Source organism: Leptonotus elevatus, chromosome 6, assembly GCF_054856555.1.
Source record: "Leptonotus elevatus isolate MCC_2025b chromosome 6, RoL_Lele_1.0, whole genome shotgun sequence".
NCBI lineage: Eukaryota > Metazoa > Chordata > Actinopteri > Syngnathiformes > Syngnathidae > Leptonotus > Leptonotus elevatus.
In genome coordinates this window covers 25126647-25145571 of record NC_141244.1, presented here as the reverse complement: position 1 = coordinate 25145571, position 18925 = coordinate 25126647, and the positions used below count along the sequence as shown (strand labels likewise).

At 42.7% G+C, this 18925-nt stretch overlaps 1 protein-coding gene across 2 annotated transcripts in view; it reads right to left on the bottom strand.

The window, feature by feature from the left end:
• pou2f2b (POU class 2 homeobox 2b) overlaps positions 1–18925 on the bottom strand; it is a 75208-nt gene that overhangs the window by 29843 nt on the left and 26440 nt on the right. The window contains exon 1 of one of the 2 annotated variants that reach the window (XM_086079251.1): positions 2478–2570. The exons of the other annotated variant lie outside the window; for it this stretch is intronic. Within the exon in view, the coding sequence (XP_085935377.1) occupies positions 2478–2490 (13 nt within the window). The 5' untranslated portion in view covers positions 2491–2570. Of the gene's footprint in view, positions 1–2477; positions 2571–18925 lie in introns of those variants that run through there. 2 annotated transcript variants of the gene reach the window in all.

Below are 18925 nucleotides of genomic sequence, written 5' to 3'. Positions count from 1 at the left end.
TTGCCGGCTAGCGTAGCGGCTGAACGGCGTGCCGGGGACAGTACATCAAGATGCTTTGGCGTTCTCTCACTTCCTCACGTTACTTCCCCATGATAAGTTTAGTAGTGTGTGTTACTTACTGGAAACATTAAAAAGTTCAAACATTCCACTCGCACAAACACATCCATTTTTTTTTCCGTCATTTTCAAGAAAACGTGAGTAAATGAGTGCTTATTTGGCCGGCGGTGACTAAATGCGGCATGCGTTATCTCATGCATCTCAGCAGCTGTTTGCAACATTTTGTGCTGTATAATCCAGCGTCATGTTTATATGGTGCAATGCAAACACTAAAAGATACAAATAATTTCCTCTGGCCAAAGTTCTTCAAGAAACTTATGACCACAATTCAGGAGAAATTTCATTATTTCTGTCAAATATGTTAATATGAGAACTACGAACAATGAAAAGTGCATATAACAAATTATATTATTTTAGCAATGCTCCTCTATCAGTGTACGCATTACTATGAATTTATTTAATTTTCATTTTATTTCGTGCCGTTTTTCTTTGTAGCATAATTGGTGGGCAGTAAAAAAATATATGATATAAGGAGTTTATGAGAACAGAATTTTTCTTACAATAAAAAACGTTGCACAGTGTTGCCCTTGAGATACGAGTTTAATTTGTTCCGTGACCATGGCTGAGACTCAAATCGCTCCAATTTCAAATCCTCTTCCAATTATCAATTATTAAATATTTGCCATCAAGCAAGTTGGAGTTGAATTCACCAAACAGCGCTCGTAACTCAAAAGCCATGAGCGTTTGTGTTACGAGCATCTCAAAACACCACTGTATATTTCATACCCCCCCAAAAAAAGCAACTTTAAAATGTATTTGGTAATATTTCTTTAGCTTGATAGCTTAGCTTAGCTTGTTAAAGCCAATTGTTGTGTTTGTTTTTTTTCCCAACAATCTTCAAGGTTGCAATGTTACCCGCTCAATAGGTAATCATCACAAATAAAACGATGCACATTTGAGAGTGGGGGGGGGGGGGGGGGGGGGGTTTGGGGTTTCCAAGAAAAAAAAAAAAGGCCAGCAGAAGAAGTTTCATCTTATTTTTCTTCTGGATTTTCACGTGGGTCATTTTGACCTGCAATAAAACAGGAGGGTGAAGCTACTCAATGACATATTTGATTTACAATTTCAGTGGTGGACTTCTGACAACCTGCAAGAGCATTTCAATGCAGCTCACAATGCAATTACAAAAAAAAAAAGAAAAAAAAAACGAAATACCTGCTGAACTTATTTTTACTTCCACCGATGATTGTTTGACTATGATTTTAGTTGTCCTGTGTTCATTTTTCTTGTCTTTTTTACTTCAATTTGTGGCATTCATGTTAATTCTATTTTAGGACCCAAACAGATTTTGTGCATTCCCCGGAATTGATATAAACGAAGCATCTTGTAAACAGTATTGAAAATGTCACTAAAGTTGCTGAATTAAGACTTAAATCGTGACAATTTCCCGGGGGGTGGGCAAACTACGGCCCATGGGCCACACAAGAGCAATTCAAATAAGGACTGCTATCCAAATTTGGAATTAAATGTATTTTTTTATTTTATTTAATGGAACCAACAAAATATGACATAACATTTGTTGCATGATACTTTCGTCAAGTTTGTATGGACCTTTCGGGGACAAACAAGAATGACAACGAAGTGGCTTGAAGGAACATTGCCCAAATCTAATCAACTTAATTGCACCTTCTCTTTTTCCCCATCAAATGTTTTACATGTGTTAACTATTAAAGCAGTAGAACCATGTGATTCCTCCCCAACCAATTAGCAGAAGAAACAACCGTGACAATGTTATAATGAAAAAACATGTATATTAAAAAAAAAAAACATGCACCTGTACAACAAATAAAAGTAACAGCTTTTAATTGGTCTGCATTTAAAATGGAGCAATTTTGTCATCTGGTTCATTTTAAGTCCGGTAAACGTCTCGTTTGTGACCCTAATTTGCAGCATCATCGCATCGCGTCAATTTATCCAGCTCATATGGAGAATTATTAATAACATGAAAAGACATCTCAGAAGCATCACTGAGGGAGGGAGGAGACATTTGAGAAGTAATTGGCCGAGTGGACTAACGAGCTCTCTTGACCTCCGACCGACCATCAATCAACGAGCTCGAATGTTACGCACGATGACACAGGAACCATTTGGCAAAAATCCAAGCCTGATACGAGGCACTGATGCCAATCAGACAAATTATTGACAAACTTGAACACTCTTCGCTGATCATGAAGACACACGAGATGAAAAAGTGAAAGGTGACGTCACTGGCAACATAAACGCTGACCTTTCCTGTCCACCCTAACTGCCCGCCCACTCGCTAATTAGACGCGTACGCACAACACACACACACACACTGCCCTGCTGCTCGTGCGTGCACGCGGGTAATTGGTTGCCAAAATGGAGTCGCGCAAACTCACCTGGCAACCACATCGTGGCGAAGAACAAGTCCTTGCTTTATGCAATTGAGCTGCCGCCGTCATAAAGTCAGTGTAACAATGCAAGAATAACTCACTGTTACACACTCACACACAGGACAGTCACTCTCTCTCTCTTTTTTTTTTCACTCACTCACTCACTAAGCCCCGCCTCCTTCACTACCACATCCTGCACCGCGACAGGAAGTGAGGGTCAAAAGGGTGGGAAGTGGGCCCCGAAAGGTGAGGGAGGAAGATGGCGGGATTGCAGTGAAAGAAAGAAAGAAAGAAAGAAAGAAAGAAAGAAAGAGAGAAGATGAGCGTGCGACAGAGTGGGCGGGACAAAAGACGTCAAGTGGATGACTGACTGGAGTGGAAAGTGACGGCGCAGCTGGAAAGTGCCACTGAGTGGTGTGCAAAGGCACTGGAAGGAAAGAGTCACAACGTGCTGTGCTGGTATGCGTGCGCGGGACGGATTGGACGCACGGGTGGCCGTCCCACAGGTGCGAGCAGACGTACAAGAACCAGACTGTGTGGCGGAAATGTCGTGAGCTGCGTTTGCAGGTGGGAGTAAATCCGCGACACCCACTGCTGCTAAAAACAGATCGAGGCTGGGGGAGGATTTTATTTTTATTTTTTTCAAGCAGAAATATTAATAGAAGATGAAAGCCAACTACAATATGTGAAATGCTGAGAGAGAAATTAGGTATGTCCAATACTTTTCTTCAGACCAAAACCAGTTCAAGTACTCACCGACACCGATATAAAGTAACCAATACCGCTTGTATTTTTCATACATCAAATTTCAATTAAGCCAATGAATGACATTTCAAGAAAGAGCATTGGTTCATTTCTGACAAAAGGCAGAACAATCACTCTGCAAAATAGAATTTAAGATCAAAAATAAAACACAAACTACTCGATCTAATATATGATTTATTCGTAATGAGTTAAAAGTGCAATTGTTAACTGATAGGCATGACACTCAAATTGGAAAATAGACAACAGTTGAAAATGTAATTTTGTCACAATGCAAGTATGTAAAAATATGAATACATATTCATGATAAGAAAACGTTAAATTGATTCAAGTATATATATATATATATATATATATATATAGCATTCTGTATAAGTAAAATTGCTATGTTGCCTATAATGCATTCAAGAGGAAAAAATAATGGACTAATAAATAAATAAAAATATATATAATCTTGCTAACACACTAGTAATGCACTCTGAGCATTAAAACTGTATAAACCTTACAAACATACAACATAAATGAGTCCCGAGCAACTGTGACGTACGTCATTTTCAGTCGGCCGCAAGTGGCAAAATGGCCGCACCTTTAAATGAATAAAAATAGGTGGATTTTGCCGCTTAAATCGTATTCCACAAAACCAACGCAATAATCATTAAAATGCCATGTTAAGACTATTGGGGCACATTAAACATGACTGTAAATAACTTTTTTTAAATTGTTTATTTGACTTTCCCTTTGAGAGTGAAATGATGCCAAACTTAAGATCTTTCCTGTCTTTTATGCACTCTTAACTAACACTTTCAGGCCTTACATAGCAAACACTCAAATGCAAATCAAAGTATGCTGGCAACAGTGTAAATTCTTATCCTGCGTGACCGACCAGGTATTCTGACATGATTCATTGGGCACACGTCCTAATCTTGCACGTCGGGACAGTCCAAAAGCGAGGACCTCTTTTGTCACTTATGCTAAATGCAGGAGAGGTGATAAGATTTGGCGTCATAGTTTCACCTTTTGATGATTTTATCGGTTCCTTCCTTATGCTAGAAACATTCTTGTTAAGTTCATCGAAGAGTGTAAATTGTCCATCAATTGTCCTGCAACTGGCTGGACAGGAGCCAAGGTCAGCTGTGATTGGTTCCAGTTTACCCGCAACCTAAATGGGGGGGAAATGCGCTATGTGACAGTAAGTTGAAGTGGCCACAAGGTGGCACTGTTGAGTCGCAAATCGATGAGGAATGAAGGCAAGTGGCCAATGACCTCTTCTGGTCACGACACAGCAACAAGATTCCCACAAGTCCCAGTAGAAGCGCAGAAATCATGGACGGATTCACAATTGCCGCAGTTTAATACGGATTCTTGTAAGATACCGCATTTTCCTCATCTATAGTTTATTTACGCCACTTTTAGAATGCTGTATTGTTTCATTTAGCATCGATATATTGAGAAAATGTTTCTACTGACGCATAATGCAACAAACGGGGGCGGACATTTGAACAAAACGGGAATTCAACTCATCAAATGTAACGTCATATTAAAAGTACCTGTAATATAAATAACAATATAAGTAAGGTTAAAAAAAAAAAAAAATGCAACAAAACGAGGCCGGCTGTCGGCCAGTCGACCGGCACAAATCATCATCTCACGTCACATGAGATCATCTTTAACATTCAGACGCTCCTCAATAAGTGCTGCTGCTTTGGTTAGCAACAGAGCCAATTACCAAATGACACCATAACATCTCGTCTTCATCGATTTCCATCAGTTTTGTCAACATGCTCAAGATTAATGTCAACTGTGATTTCCACGCTAACGCCTCCACCTATCGGGCAGCAGATGCGGTCGTGTGATTGTACGTGACCTGTGCGTGCGCGTGTGTGTGTGCGTGAGGACACTGACAGACGGGTGTGGGGGAGCATCTTGGGGTCAGAGGTTGTCTGGGCAGCCCCGGCTTTGGCCGTGACCTTTGTCCAGAGTCCAATCTATCCTCATAACAAGCAAAGCGTGTGTGTGCGTGCGTGCGTGCGTGCGCATATTGGCACAGGTATCGCTCCAGTAAAAAAAACAAAAAAAACAAAAATACTAGCCAATCGACGTCTGCTCTCCCTTGTGTGTACAGTTCACGGCCACGGAGGGGCTTCCGGCCCCCCGGGGGAGGTCTCAGCCTTGGTTACCATGGAGACCAGACCTAGCAACACCACGGCCAAGCCACTTAGATGACACTGGTCTCAATTGACGCATGGTCAAACGGGGCTCTGGGAGCAGGAAGACAATAAGCTACAGCTCGGCAAAGCGAGATGGAAACATTGGGAAAATGTTCAGGATGTGCAATCGCGAGAAAAAGGCCTTTTGTGTCGATGTCGTGCGTGAATGCTGAAGATTTGAAGAGGAACTGAAATGCTGGAGAATAAATTGGAAAGGATGGAGGCGATGTACAATGTGAGACTTGAAGATAAAATGAAAAATGGGGGGGGGGGGTCAATTATCGGAGAGAGATAAAAAAAAAATTATACTTATTTGATTTATGCTGAACCAGTTCAAATGGTTTGAATGGGTTGACAAGCGATAAATCAGTCAAATGTATGAAGTGGGACATTTTATATGGAAAATGTGGTATTTTTCAAGGATTTCAGTTGCTTGGATAAACATTTAATATGAGGTGATAGTCTGTTTCTTGAGGGGGAAACTCAGGATGTGAAAAAAGTGGTGATAACATCTGAAGTTCGTTTAACGTATTATAAACATGATTAGGTTTTCATAAATCTTTGGGCTCTTAGAAGATGTATTTGGAGTATTTTTTGCTTGTTTTACCCAATTAAAGTCAACAATTTGACGCTGGTTTGAATCAGTTGAAATACATATATGGAAAGATTTAAAAAAATGTGTTAAATGTAAATTAATTTTTATGGATTTTACCAGGGAGGATGCGACATTCATGCAGAAATCTGGAATAGTAACAAACGGTTGCTAAAATGTCCTGAGTGAGGTGAACAGTTTGACTCGGGAGTGGTTGAAATTGCTTGTGAAACTGTTAAAAGTCGACATCAATGTGGGGATTTTGATTATTTATGTTGGACGTCAGAATGGTTTTAATCTGTTGAGAAATGTGGAAGTAGGTACATATGGGAAAAAATATTGGGATCATCAAAATATGAAAATACCAGACCTGCTTCAGTGTTTCTCCAGAAATTGCGTGGTGTGAATGCCAAAATGCTGAGAAGTTGAAATCAAATGACGAGGAATTCATTTGTGCGGAATGATGTGCAATATTAAATGACACAGAACGATATGGAATTCATGCCACCATTTTGAAAGAATGATGCCAAAGATATCTTAAAATGCGGGAATTTTGCTGTGAAAATGTGGATTTCTGTTTTTTTTTAGAACGAGGAAAATATTTTATGAGTGGAATGGTCTGAAGCAGAGAAGGAACGTTGAAGGATCGAGTCATGCGAAATCGATCTAAATGTAGCAATTTTATTGTGGGAAAATGTGGAATTGTTGTCATGTGGGAACTCATGAACATCGCCAATTAGTTACAACGTTAATTGAATGCGCTGCACATTTTTGAATGTCGGATGGTGATGACGTTTCCATTCCAGCATTCACATCAAGAATAACGCGATCAACAGCCAACCTCCATTTGGATCACCCTAATTGTTTTTTCCCCCCCTACACTATTAAGATGTGATCTAGTGATCACTGAAAGTTGTGTTGATATGACATTGCGCGCACACACGCACACACACACACGGTGGGTCGCACAATGCGATAGTGCGACCCCGGGGAGGAGGATGGGGGAGGCTCTGAGGCCTCGAGAGCGCCATCAATCACGACACTGTCACGGGGAGGAGCGGGCGTAAAGGAGTGGGGGGTTACAAAGAGCGACAGAATAGCAAAAGAAGGAGGGGAGGTGAACGAGTGATGGAAGCCAAGGTGACGATGGACAGAGGAAGAAAAGGAAGGTGAGGGAAGATGTGTGCGTAATGGCTCGTTGTCGGGCCTGTTGCGAGCTCTTGAAAGCGCTCCGGCGGCCCTCTCGCGCCCTGGCTCAGCCTTCCGAATTGCACGCACGCACGCACGCGGCCTCTAATTCATCTAATCCATCACGTTCCCGCGCTCTTACGGCGGCGGCCCGCTGATGGGACCCGCCAAGTCCTCTACATGGTCCGAGTCGCAAGACTGCAAGGTGAGAGATTAAAAATCCGGTCCAGTGTTTTTGCGGCGGGGGTTAGAAAGGAGTCGAGCTTGTGGGACGGGAAACGTAAACATCTGGCCGGTATGCGCTCGGACCCGAGACGGGCCATACCGACGACCCTGCGCCGTCTTCCCACGACGTGATGCGCCAAGGTTGAGGCTGAAATTGTTTCTGGGGGAGGAAAAAGGCGAGAGACGAGCGGCCTTGAGGTCCGCTTACACGCTCAGCCGTTAGCTTTCATTTACAACAACGGCGGGCAAACCCGAGGCTCGTGAACGCAAAACAGTCAAGAGAGAGATGAACGGACATCCTGAAAATGGTGATCGCACTTTGCCACCGGACTCCACTTCTGACGCCTGCTTCTGAACGGGGCTCAATTGGAAACATTTGCGAGTAGGAGTTAAATAGGACAAAATAGGCCCAATATGGCTGCTGCTTCAAACCTCAAAGACCGATCATTGGTCACGACAAACCAAAATGTTCATATTTATGCTTGTGGCATCTTTCCAATAAGTTTCTCAGCTAAATCCTATGGAATTTGCAATATTTCCTAAAATCCGCACTTCCCGTGGAAATGTAAACACCTTCGTAAAATTTGATGTACATTTTGCAACGCTAGCAACTTCCTGTTCAATTTTAGGCACGACTCCTTGAAACTTATAACCCCCCAACCCCCCCCCCCCCCCCCCCCCATGACAGACACATTCACACAATTTCCTGTTAATCGGTTAACCTTCGCCTTGTGTTAACTTTCTGTTACCACCTCTTATGTTAACGGGTCGGTTTCGACCCGTGTCTTAAATCAGCTGTAAAATACACTAAAAACAAGTAGATATCATCCAATTTATTTCTCATCTCTTGGTTGGCTTGTTAGGCTTCCTTATCCATGAAAATATTAGTTTTAATGTTTTTGGAGTGGGCTTCTGGGCCTTTTTTTGTCAGTATACCCTTCGATTTCAATTAAAAAAAAAAAAGGTAAAATAAACACAAAGAGAATCATATAAATAAATAAAAGGTTGTTGTGTTACCTGACTATTACTGGGGGCTATTAGAACACATCTCTTAAATTAATTTGTTTTATTTATTTATTAATTTAAATATTATTGACTATAGTAACATCTATGGTGTTATGGGTCGATTTCGACCCATATATATTTACTTCAAGAAAAATGCCAAAAAAAAGTATTTTTTCAGCAGTAGAACTTAAAGAGAAAAACTGACAATGAAAAAGTAAAACATTGGTTATAAAAGGCAACTATTAACGGTACGATTAATAATACAGATGCTTAAAACAGCCCCGACATACATTTTGAGGTTTCGAATGGCGCAAGAGAAGGTCACGCCACACAGGAAGGTTGTCCTCCGTTAACGGCATAATTACTAATTATGGGTTGTTTGAAATGAGTGCGTAGAAGCCACAATGATGAAATTGGAAAAAAAACGATGACATAGGAGAAACTCTCAAGCAAGATTAATTGTAAATAACACGGAAAGGGCTCGTGTCAAAAGGTCCGAGTGTGGCATTTCGAGGCACACTCAGTGTTGGTCATTGTGATTATGTCGTATTTATGGCTTTAAAAAAAAACATTTTGCACAAATAATTACTATAATTGAGAGTATCACTGCATTTTCTAAGGTTTGCGAGAGGAATTAAATGTGAAAAAAAATCTGAGCTGGTCATTTTGTAGTGCTGTTCAAATTTTGTTTTTTCCTCTCTCATTGAAAGCAATTATTATTATTATTATTATAGTTTGAACTCATGTCTAATCAAAATGCTCAATCTGTCATGATTGTTTCAAGTCGTCCCTTCTCAAAGCAAAAATATGATCGTAGCGTTTGACTTTTTTTTTTTTTTTGGATTGATGCGTAAACTACAAAGTCCACTGTAAAAAAAAAAGAAGAAAAAAGGAATGATTGACTCATTTCCTTCTCTCTAATCACTAGATCAGGACTTTTAGTGGCCGTTTCACGAAATACAAAAATTCCTTTACAATCAGCAGACAATGAGCGAATGATTCCAAACACACCACGTATTTGTGTGGACATGACCTAAAATGGCTCCTGATAGAAAGCTGTAAAAAGTCTGAAAATTGGGCTTCTGGGAGATGCTGTGTTTTTTGGGCCAGGCGCCTCATCTTTCACCTTGCCTGCCGACTTCATCATCATCGTCATCATCATCATCATCGTACTTTTTTTTTTTTTTTGTGCGCGACCTTGCCCTTTTTTCCTTCCTCTCATTCAAACTTTCCTTCCCCTGCCTCCGTCTTGGTCTCTCGGTCGTGTTGGTCAGCAGCGGCTGTGACATCAGCGGGCCACTCTTCTCGCCTCCGATTGGACATTCGGCCACGTTGCCAGGCAACAGCAGTGAAAGGTCTCAGTGTGAGCGTGCGCGCCTTCTGCTGCGTATGCGTGTGTGTGTGTGTGTGTGTGTGTTTACAGCGAGCGAAAGGTGCGCGAGCCATTTTCCACGCCTTGCCCTTTTTATCTGTGCATGAGGAATGATCGGAGCACATCCCGGCCGAAGATCTCCAATCTAAGCATGCAGACGATTGGCTGCCCGTACCACAGAAGAAGAAGAAGAAGAAGAGGGATCAGAGTGTGTCTCGTTAATAAAAAAAAAAAAGAAGAAAAAAAAGAAAGAAGAAGAATCAAACGAATGTCTGTCTGCAACGTCTCCGCAAATAAACGTGTTCTCATTGTGTGCGTGCGTGCGTGCGTGCGTGCGTGTAAGCCCCCGGGAGTGGGTGGTTATTGTATCTGACACAGCGGCTCTTTCTCGCGCCTCATATTTCTGGGCCGATCGATTCCTCTGACTCCCGACAAGACAATAATCGCACCTCCCTCTCTCACTCCATCACTACCATTATTACTGACCTCCCCGGGGAGCCGGCAGGGTGGAGGCTGGGTGGGAGCGAGGGGAGGGCGGGGGGGGGGGGGAGGAAGGGTGAGGGATGAGAGGGAGACACAGAGTTGACAAAATGAGCCTATGATGATGAAAAAAGCAAGAGGGGACAATGTTGGAAGTGAGACGGGGACGACTCGGCACCGGGAAAAAAAAGGGGGACGCGGGAGACAAATGGAGGGAGGAGAGGTGAGACGAGAGTGGGGAAGGACGCAAAGGAACGACATCGCAAGGAACTGTACGGGAAGTTCACGCAGGCAATCGGCAAAAAAAAATGTGGTAACCCACAGACGACGTTACAAACGGCGTGAAACGAACTATGGACTGTGTCAGAAATATTCCAGGACCGGCGCCACACCTTCACGAACTCCTCTCAGGAGTCACGGCCATTTTGGTGTCATCTACATCTTCTAAATGGGCCCGCAGTGAAGAAGAAAAGTTTGTACTTTAGGTTGGAAATAAGTCACCTTTGTGACAGCAACTTTTCTGACACACCTTGGTGGGCAGCGTAAGAAGACAACGACGTCACACAAAAATGAATTCATGCTCAATTCGCACCATACTTAGTACAGTCATTGTTTTCTATTTATGGCCTGGACGTGCGTTAGACAGTTATTGATTCGGGCTTGTTCTGTACTGTGAATAATGTTGGATTAAATAACACAATATTGATGCAAAATGTTCATTTAAAAAAGCGTATATGAGCCACTAACCATCTAGTGTTAAAAAAAAGTTGAAAATTATTATTTTTTTAGAGAGAGCCTTATAGATAAGCAAGATTTCTTAAAAAGAAGGTTAAAGGTCACCACTTGTTAAAGAGTAAAACATATTTCATTATATTGATCCATTTTCATGCTTGTGTGATTGTTCAAGTTATTCAACAGGTTTGTTGCCTTGTCCATTTTTTCCACTTCGCTCGCTTTGGCGATACCAACAGTGAGTCACATCTTTTGTCAAAATAGCCTCATCTTGAGAGGACAATGCCCCGAATCATGGCTGACATCGATTTCCAAACGAGTTCAGCTGCACATTCGGTCATCGTTGACTTTTGACTATTTCTTACAGTTTTACTTCAACTTGCAAACGAAAGCAGAGTCGAAAAAATGTCATAACATTTTCACCACGTGTGATCGAGGGAATATGTTCTCAGCCGATCACCGTAAATCGGCCTGAAATATAATCACGATTTTCGATGACATAATCGATCAGCCCTGCCGATGGGTTAACTCGTGGTGTGACTGAGCTTCACTTTGGTTGCATCTCAAATTGTGAGTGGCGCGGGACACTGAGCAGATGTCGTTTTTGCTGCCACCACCTCGCCACGGTGGATCAGAAACTCTGAAAAGTTGCTGCATTTATAAGTCAAGGTCCCAGTGCAGTGTGAAAAGGTGCATACTGCATTTGAACATTGGTTAACTGGTCATATATATTAGAGAACCCAGCACAACCTATCGATCAAAACTAGGGATGGGCGAATACCGATACCAGCCTTTTTTAGGATATTGGGTACTCATGGAGGCTGCCGATACCAGCCCCCAATAATTAAGGCAAAAACATCTGACATTGACTAAGTCCTCATCAGCAGTTAGCACTATAATGCAGCAGTTTGACATATTGTATTTAAATGAAATGTTATACAGTATTTCAAAAGTACTCATGGTATCGGTACTCCATGTACTCGTGGATAAATGTACTGGTATCGGTTTATTGAACATCTCTCATCAAAATGGGTCTCTAAACTGAGCTTATTTCCTCTCATGAGACGGCGCAGGTGTAATTGATGCCTGAAAAAACGATGCCTTATGTCTGTTGAATGCGGCGCATAAGCTACAAGCAAAAATAATAAAGGATTTGCTGTCTTCTTATAAAGGAGCCGAAGAAAGACGAGGACGGCGGGGGGGGGGGGGGGGGCTGCGGTGAGAGATAGAAAGTCTGACAAACATATAAGAACACACACACACACACACGCACACACACACATATAGATATATATGAAGACATGGCTGGAGTGGGCGCTCAGCAATATTATGAAATTGACAAGAGCACAATAGTTGATTGGCAGGCGGACTCCCGTGCTGCCATTCAAGCGCTGAAGAAAGGAACTCGCAAATTCACGGCCGGCGCAATCAACGCAGCATGTCGAGCGACGCGCGTGCACGCACACACGCGGCCGGGCCGCACACAAAAGGCGGCGGCGGCGGCGGCTGTGAATCCAGATTACAATTACAGTAATTGGCTCTCAATTCCTGGGATTTGGCTTTGACCCGCTCACCTCGTCCTCATCAATATTCCCGCACCTGTATCGTCACATCCATCTTCCTCCTGGTGCCCCCCCCCCCCCCCTCACACTGGACCTCCTTTTCATACTTTCCTCCTAACCTATCACATGCTACTTTTCCTTCTCACATAGTTGAGGCACCAGGGAACGTGTACTTTATTCATGCTGCATTTATTATGGAAAAATAGAAGTCACGCAGCGATACAGTGCAGGATTTTTATTTTATTTTTTTGGGAGGGGGGGGGAAAGGGTGCAAGAAAGAGGTGCGAAAGGGGGTGATGGAGGTGCTGCTGGTGATTGTGGTGGAGGAAGAGGAGGAGGAGGAGGAGGAGGGTTAGGAAATTGGTCTGGCTAGCGGAACAGCTTTTCACCTCTCTCTCTCTCTCTCTCTCTCTCTTTCTCTCCCTCCTTCTCTCTCCCCCTCTATTCTGCTTTGTATTCTGCAGAGATGACAGGGGGAAAGCTTTATTGCTCCGAGTTTGTATCGATCGGGGCCCCTCGGAGGGGGGAGGCCGACAGACGCGCTGAACGGGCCCTTTCTCAGTGACGGCAAGCCTCGCAACAAAAGCCAAGCCCACCCCCACACGCGCGCGCGCGCGCACGCGCACACTCCTCCCCTCCCGTTCCTCCTCTCACTCGCAAGCTCGCTCAGAAATTCTAATTCATTGCTCTTATTCTCAAAGGTTAGGAGAGAGAAAGAGAGAAGAGCGAGCGAGAGAGGAGGATGTCTGGATTCTCGCGCCGAATGGAGGAGCTGGGATCTGATAAGCCGCAACACACAAACAAGCGACGAGAGGAATAAAGAGGGGGAAAAAGATGCCTTTTAAGAGCCTCCCAGTTGAACCTGGAGGGGTGAATAAACTCCTGTCCCGCACTCAAGGTTACAAATGTGCGCACGCGCCACGCAATGAAAACACAATCGCAGCAATTTAATGTCACACGTGACGAGGAAAATCGTTTTAACGTTGGTGGCCGTTCTAGTATTCCCAAGAAGGAAAAAAAAAATGGTGCCTTCAAATCAAAATGGCGGACAATCTGTCCTCTGTGCGACGTACGCTGGCCCAAAAACAGATTTCAAGATGGATTAACACACCTCAGATCCAAAGTGCCCAATCGCGAGAAGCACAGCGGGGTCTCGCAGTCGAGAGGTTCCAGGTTCAAGCCCTCCCTGTGTGGCAATTTCCTCCCACATTCCAAAAACGGCCACGTTAGGTTCGGTGCATTGATGACAAAATTATCCGTAGGTGAGAATGCTTGTTTATCTGTATGTGCCCTGCTCACTCGTCTGGAATGTTCTCTACTTCTCATCCAATGTCAGCTGGGACAAAGTCCAGAGCAAATCAATTGAGGACAAGTACTATAGAAAAAAAAGAAGGATGTTTTGGCGGTCTATTTTTAACGTACAATGTATTTCAAGAAGTGCACCACCGACAGCTCAAACTAAAATCGCAAAATACAAAACAACCAAAATACACAAATAACTCCAAAAAGTGTCAACAGTGGGCAGTGGCAACACAGACGTAAACAATGCGTACATAAGAAAAAGAGTTGAAATAAGTAACTTTCAACTCATATTTGGAGTGGAAACTTACAGTATTTTGATATCTAATTATGGACAAAAAAATCGAATTTACCATGTTCAATCCATATTTAACTGTCTGTCCTTTTCATAGATTCATATTGGGTGTTTTTGTTGATGTTGTGCTTGTTTGTGTTTGGTCACATGTAGCATATGTCACAAACGTCACCAAGCATTTAGTTGACTTTGCTGGCAGATATACGAAATACATTAAGATTTTTAGCGCGGATTCTAGTCTGAAACGGTTTCCATTCATTTTATTCCTACTTGCGGATGGATGGCGGCTTATCCTAAATGTGCGACCCCCTTTAAAACAATAAATGAAAAAAAATCTGGATTGTGTCACTTAAACTGGCCTGCAGTGTGCAAACTCAGCAATTTGAAGAGCTTTGGTTGCCGTTTGATGAGCGTTTCATAAACAGGGGGCGGGGCCATGACCCCACGCCAAAGCCAACTGACCAAACACTTGACTCATGCGTGGACGCACACACACGCACAAACTGGGGCTGTTTATCCGTTAATAGCATGCACAGTGCTGCAGCCAGGGAGGAGAACAGATTGTCCATCAGGAGGAGAGGGGGGGGGGGGGTGACAGGGTTCAAGTCCATGACCAGAGGGCTAGAGGAAGGTTAGGGGGTTGACGGTTCAACTCCCAAGAGGGATGGAGGGGGGGGGGGGGATCCCTGCTGTCTCCCTTCTGACCCCTCCCAAACCTCCCAGCGGACGAGAACGACATTACACCCCAGCCACCCCCACCCGCACCCCCACCCACCACCCCCTCCACTGTCCGCCCTGCTGCTGGCCCCTTCAAGTCCGTGGGTAAACCTTAGTTTCTTAAACAAACATGTACGTGCGATGCAGGCAATCACACAGATAACACGCTATCGCCGACAAACACACGACGGCATGGACAAGTCGGTATTTTCCGCCTTACTTCCAAGTCAACTGGCAATTTTTTTCCGAATGGCAATTTGCTGCCTCTGAAGTAGTAACGGAGTAGCGGAGGCGGGTGCGAAATGGTCAGCAGTGAAGCAGTCAGGCATTCTCTGCTGATCGTATTTATGTATTGTATTTATGTTTTTGCTTAACGACATTGAAGTCATTTATTCACAACCGTCATTTCTATATATTCTGTCAAATTTGTCTTGACTGCACTGCTTAGACTTTCTGCCCAATCAGATTTTAGCCTCAGTGTTGCCATGTCAAACGAATCTGCCAAAGGCCTCCAATTTGCGGTGGCTCATGGAACTTGATCTGGATTAGCAATGGGCTCACATTCCTTTGACCAATTAGTTTAAACTCAGCCTGAATTCTTAAATTCTTGTCCAAATATGAATATGACATGGCACAGTTTGCACGGTTGTTTTGCATTTTTGTGTCGTATTGATGAATTCTAAAATTGCGGCGTGATAGTAGTCATATTAAAAGATGGATTAGACCAAGTAAATCAAATCCCAACTGAAGACCCAGATACCAAATGCCACTTGGAAGGTAGACAGTGGCAGGAATGTGAAGTTTAACATTTGACGCTCTATTTATATTTATTTGTGCGTCACACCAGACACAGGCAATGGCATCGTCTAATTATCTGATTGCAGGATGCTGTGTCGCCGCGTGAAGCCGCACAAGGTTGAGGCAATATCCTGTATTAAAAGACAAAAGGTAGAAAAAAAAAATTCTGGATCTTATTAATGCCTTTAAAAGGCCAATTTACTACCTCAGAAGGTGGAATATGGCCGGGTGGACGTCACCACACTTTTCTTCTCTTTTTGCGCTTTGGTATAAACTTGTCCAGAGAAGGTAAACAGCAGAGAAATGTTGGCTTTAGCTGCGTTAAAGGGGATAATGTTTGTTATCTGTGGTCTCTTTTACGTATACGGCTTTGCTGGATAAAAGACGGATCAATTCAATATCATCCGTTACTGCAATTTTGCAGGATTTCTGTTTGAAAAAGTCTCCAGATAACAACACGCTGTCATCAACAGACCAGAAGCACCTTTTATATTGCCTGCGAAAGACATCATTTCTTCCACATAGCGGCATGCGGTATATACAGTATGGTAAAAGCGGTAGACAATATAAGTATGGTCTATGGCAGAGGTGGGCAATCTCGGTCCTCGAGGGCCGGAGTCCTGCAGGTTTTGGAGGTTTCTCACTTCCAATACAAGCTGATTCCAATCAACAGGATCGTTATCAGGCTTATGCGGAGCTTGCTGATGAGCTGATCATATATCAGCTGTGTTGGAGAAGGGCAACATACAAAACCTGCAGGATTCCGGCCCTCGATGCCCACCTCTGGTCTATGGTCTAGATTTGGACTCTACTGACCAGTCCCAATAACGCATGTTGATGACATTGTATCTCATTCAGTGTGCAAACTGATTCAGGCAAGTCTGCCCAGTTAAAAAAAAAAAAAAAAAAATTACAAAATAAAACATCCATGTGGAATAAATAGTCCCCCATCCTCACTGCTTTCCCCGTCGTTTGGGAACTAAGCTAACTTTCTCCAGTCACTACAAGGTCACATACACTTGAGTCTAATGTACGTGGTGGGCTAGCTCTGGTGGCTAAATACCATCTTACCGCTGCTCCTCTTGTCACGAGTCCTCACCCACATGGCGACAAACAAAACGTACAAGTATCGTTATTGAGCATTGAACAGGAGAAAACAGAGAAGCCATGCTAACTGCTAAGCTAACGTGAAATGTAGAGTAGCCAAACACCAAAATCGTCAAAAGAACATTACATAGCATATTAAAGATTGAAGTTAGGCAATGAAATGTGTGTTTGTTTACACTATTAAACTATACTACCATGCGTTTTGTTGTTGTTGTATTCTACAATATAACTTCCAAAGTTTTTATCATGATGCATACCTTTACCGTGAAAGCGATTCCATTTTTATTATGATATGAATTTTACGCCATAATCGCCCGGCCCGGGCAGAGCCGTAACAGAAGATCCAGCATCTATCCACCTGCGCCTTTAACACAGATACACATTTATAGTATCTGCCCCCAGTTATGGCTCTGATATCACCTTATAAGGCGGAAAATTGCCAGGTCAACTTACTCCACTTTTCATCTTTCACTGTTCTGTGTATCAGTAAATGGCACCAACAGGTGAAAAAAAAGGGGGGGGGGATGCTGTATTTCCAGGTTTGTTTGTTATCTGGCTTCTTTACAAGATGGATCGCAAGATACGGCGTCTGTGTGAAAACGGTTGTGGTGAAAAAGGCAAAGACATCAAAACGCTGTATGTTTCGTTACGGCAATTTTGCAGATTATCCTGTGTGGAAGAGGCTACAAATGGCACACTTGCACTTATTTTTTCGCCATGTTGTTGTTCTGTGCAAACGGCGCCAATGAGAAATGTGAGGGACAAAGTCGACCATGGGCAATTTTCCACCTTGGGCGAGACGTACCAATCCGTAACTGTAAAAAAAAGGCACGAGTGGATAACGCCAGGTCTTCTATTACCAATTGCCAATTTTTGCGAGGTCTCGGTGTGAAAGAGGCTAGCATGACCACAAAAAAAAAAAAACCTTTTGAGTTCAAACACAAATGATTGGCAGTTGCCCTCCCTCCCGTTTTCTCATACGAGAGCAAATCATTCCATTGTGAGCGACATCGTGGCTGATAAGTGCTTGGCTGTTTCCATCTCACTTTCTCCCCTTGCGGAAAAGACCAAACACAGAAGCCCATCACTTGCAGCAGATGTGAATGGATATGAGATATTTGTGTAAACACAGGACATATACACATACGCGAGTATAGGCTCTTTTTCTTTATATATATATATATATATATCGGCATTGATATTGCTCGTGCGGTTTAACTTGCAGCTCCAGATTGGCTTCAGTGATAGAGCATACATCAGAGACCAAAACACACACACACACACAAACACAAACACACACACACATAATACCTGCAGGCCCTTGTGGGCTGGGTTGCATTATTAAACACACAGGATTACACATGTACAGACTCAATATGGGCTTCACAGTGTAATCGGGTGTAGTGTTTTCTTGAGTCTCCACTTGAAACTCTTTAATTTACTTCTACTTAACTGCAGCTCTGAAATTTGTGTTTTAAATACTGATCGACCAATATGTTGTTGTTTTTTTAGGTAGATAATAGATATCAATAATTTAGTAATCAAAGAGGCTGATAACAGATATTTGGATTAAAGGGATAACTTGACTTATTGAGCCATTTTCAGCAGTGAAAAGTTAATATTTTGTCCAAAATTTATGTGATAACTTCATTATTTTTCATGTGCAATTAATACCTTTAAAAACTATTTTTTCCACTTGCTGTCGACTGAAGATGACCTCACCTGCGCTGACGAAGTAGGTAACGACCAATCACGGCTCAGTTTGCTGACCAAACCCAGAAAACAGGTGAGCCATGATTAGTCGTTACCTACTTCCTCAGCACAGGTGATGTCATCTTCAGTCGACAAGAAAGTGGAAAAATTAGTTTTTAAAGGTATTAATTGCACATGAAAAATAATGAAGTTATCACATAAATTCTGGACAAAATATTAACTTTTCACTGCTGAAAATGGCTCAATAAGTCAAGTATCCCTTTAATCCAAATATCTGTTATCAGCCTCTTTGATTACTAAATTATTGATATCTATTATCTACCTAAAACAACAACAACATATTGGTCGATCAGTATTTAAAACACAAATTTCAGAGCTGCAGGTGATGTCATCTTCAGTT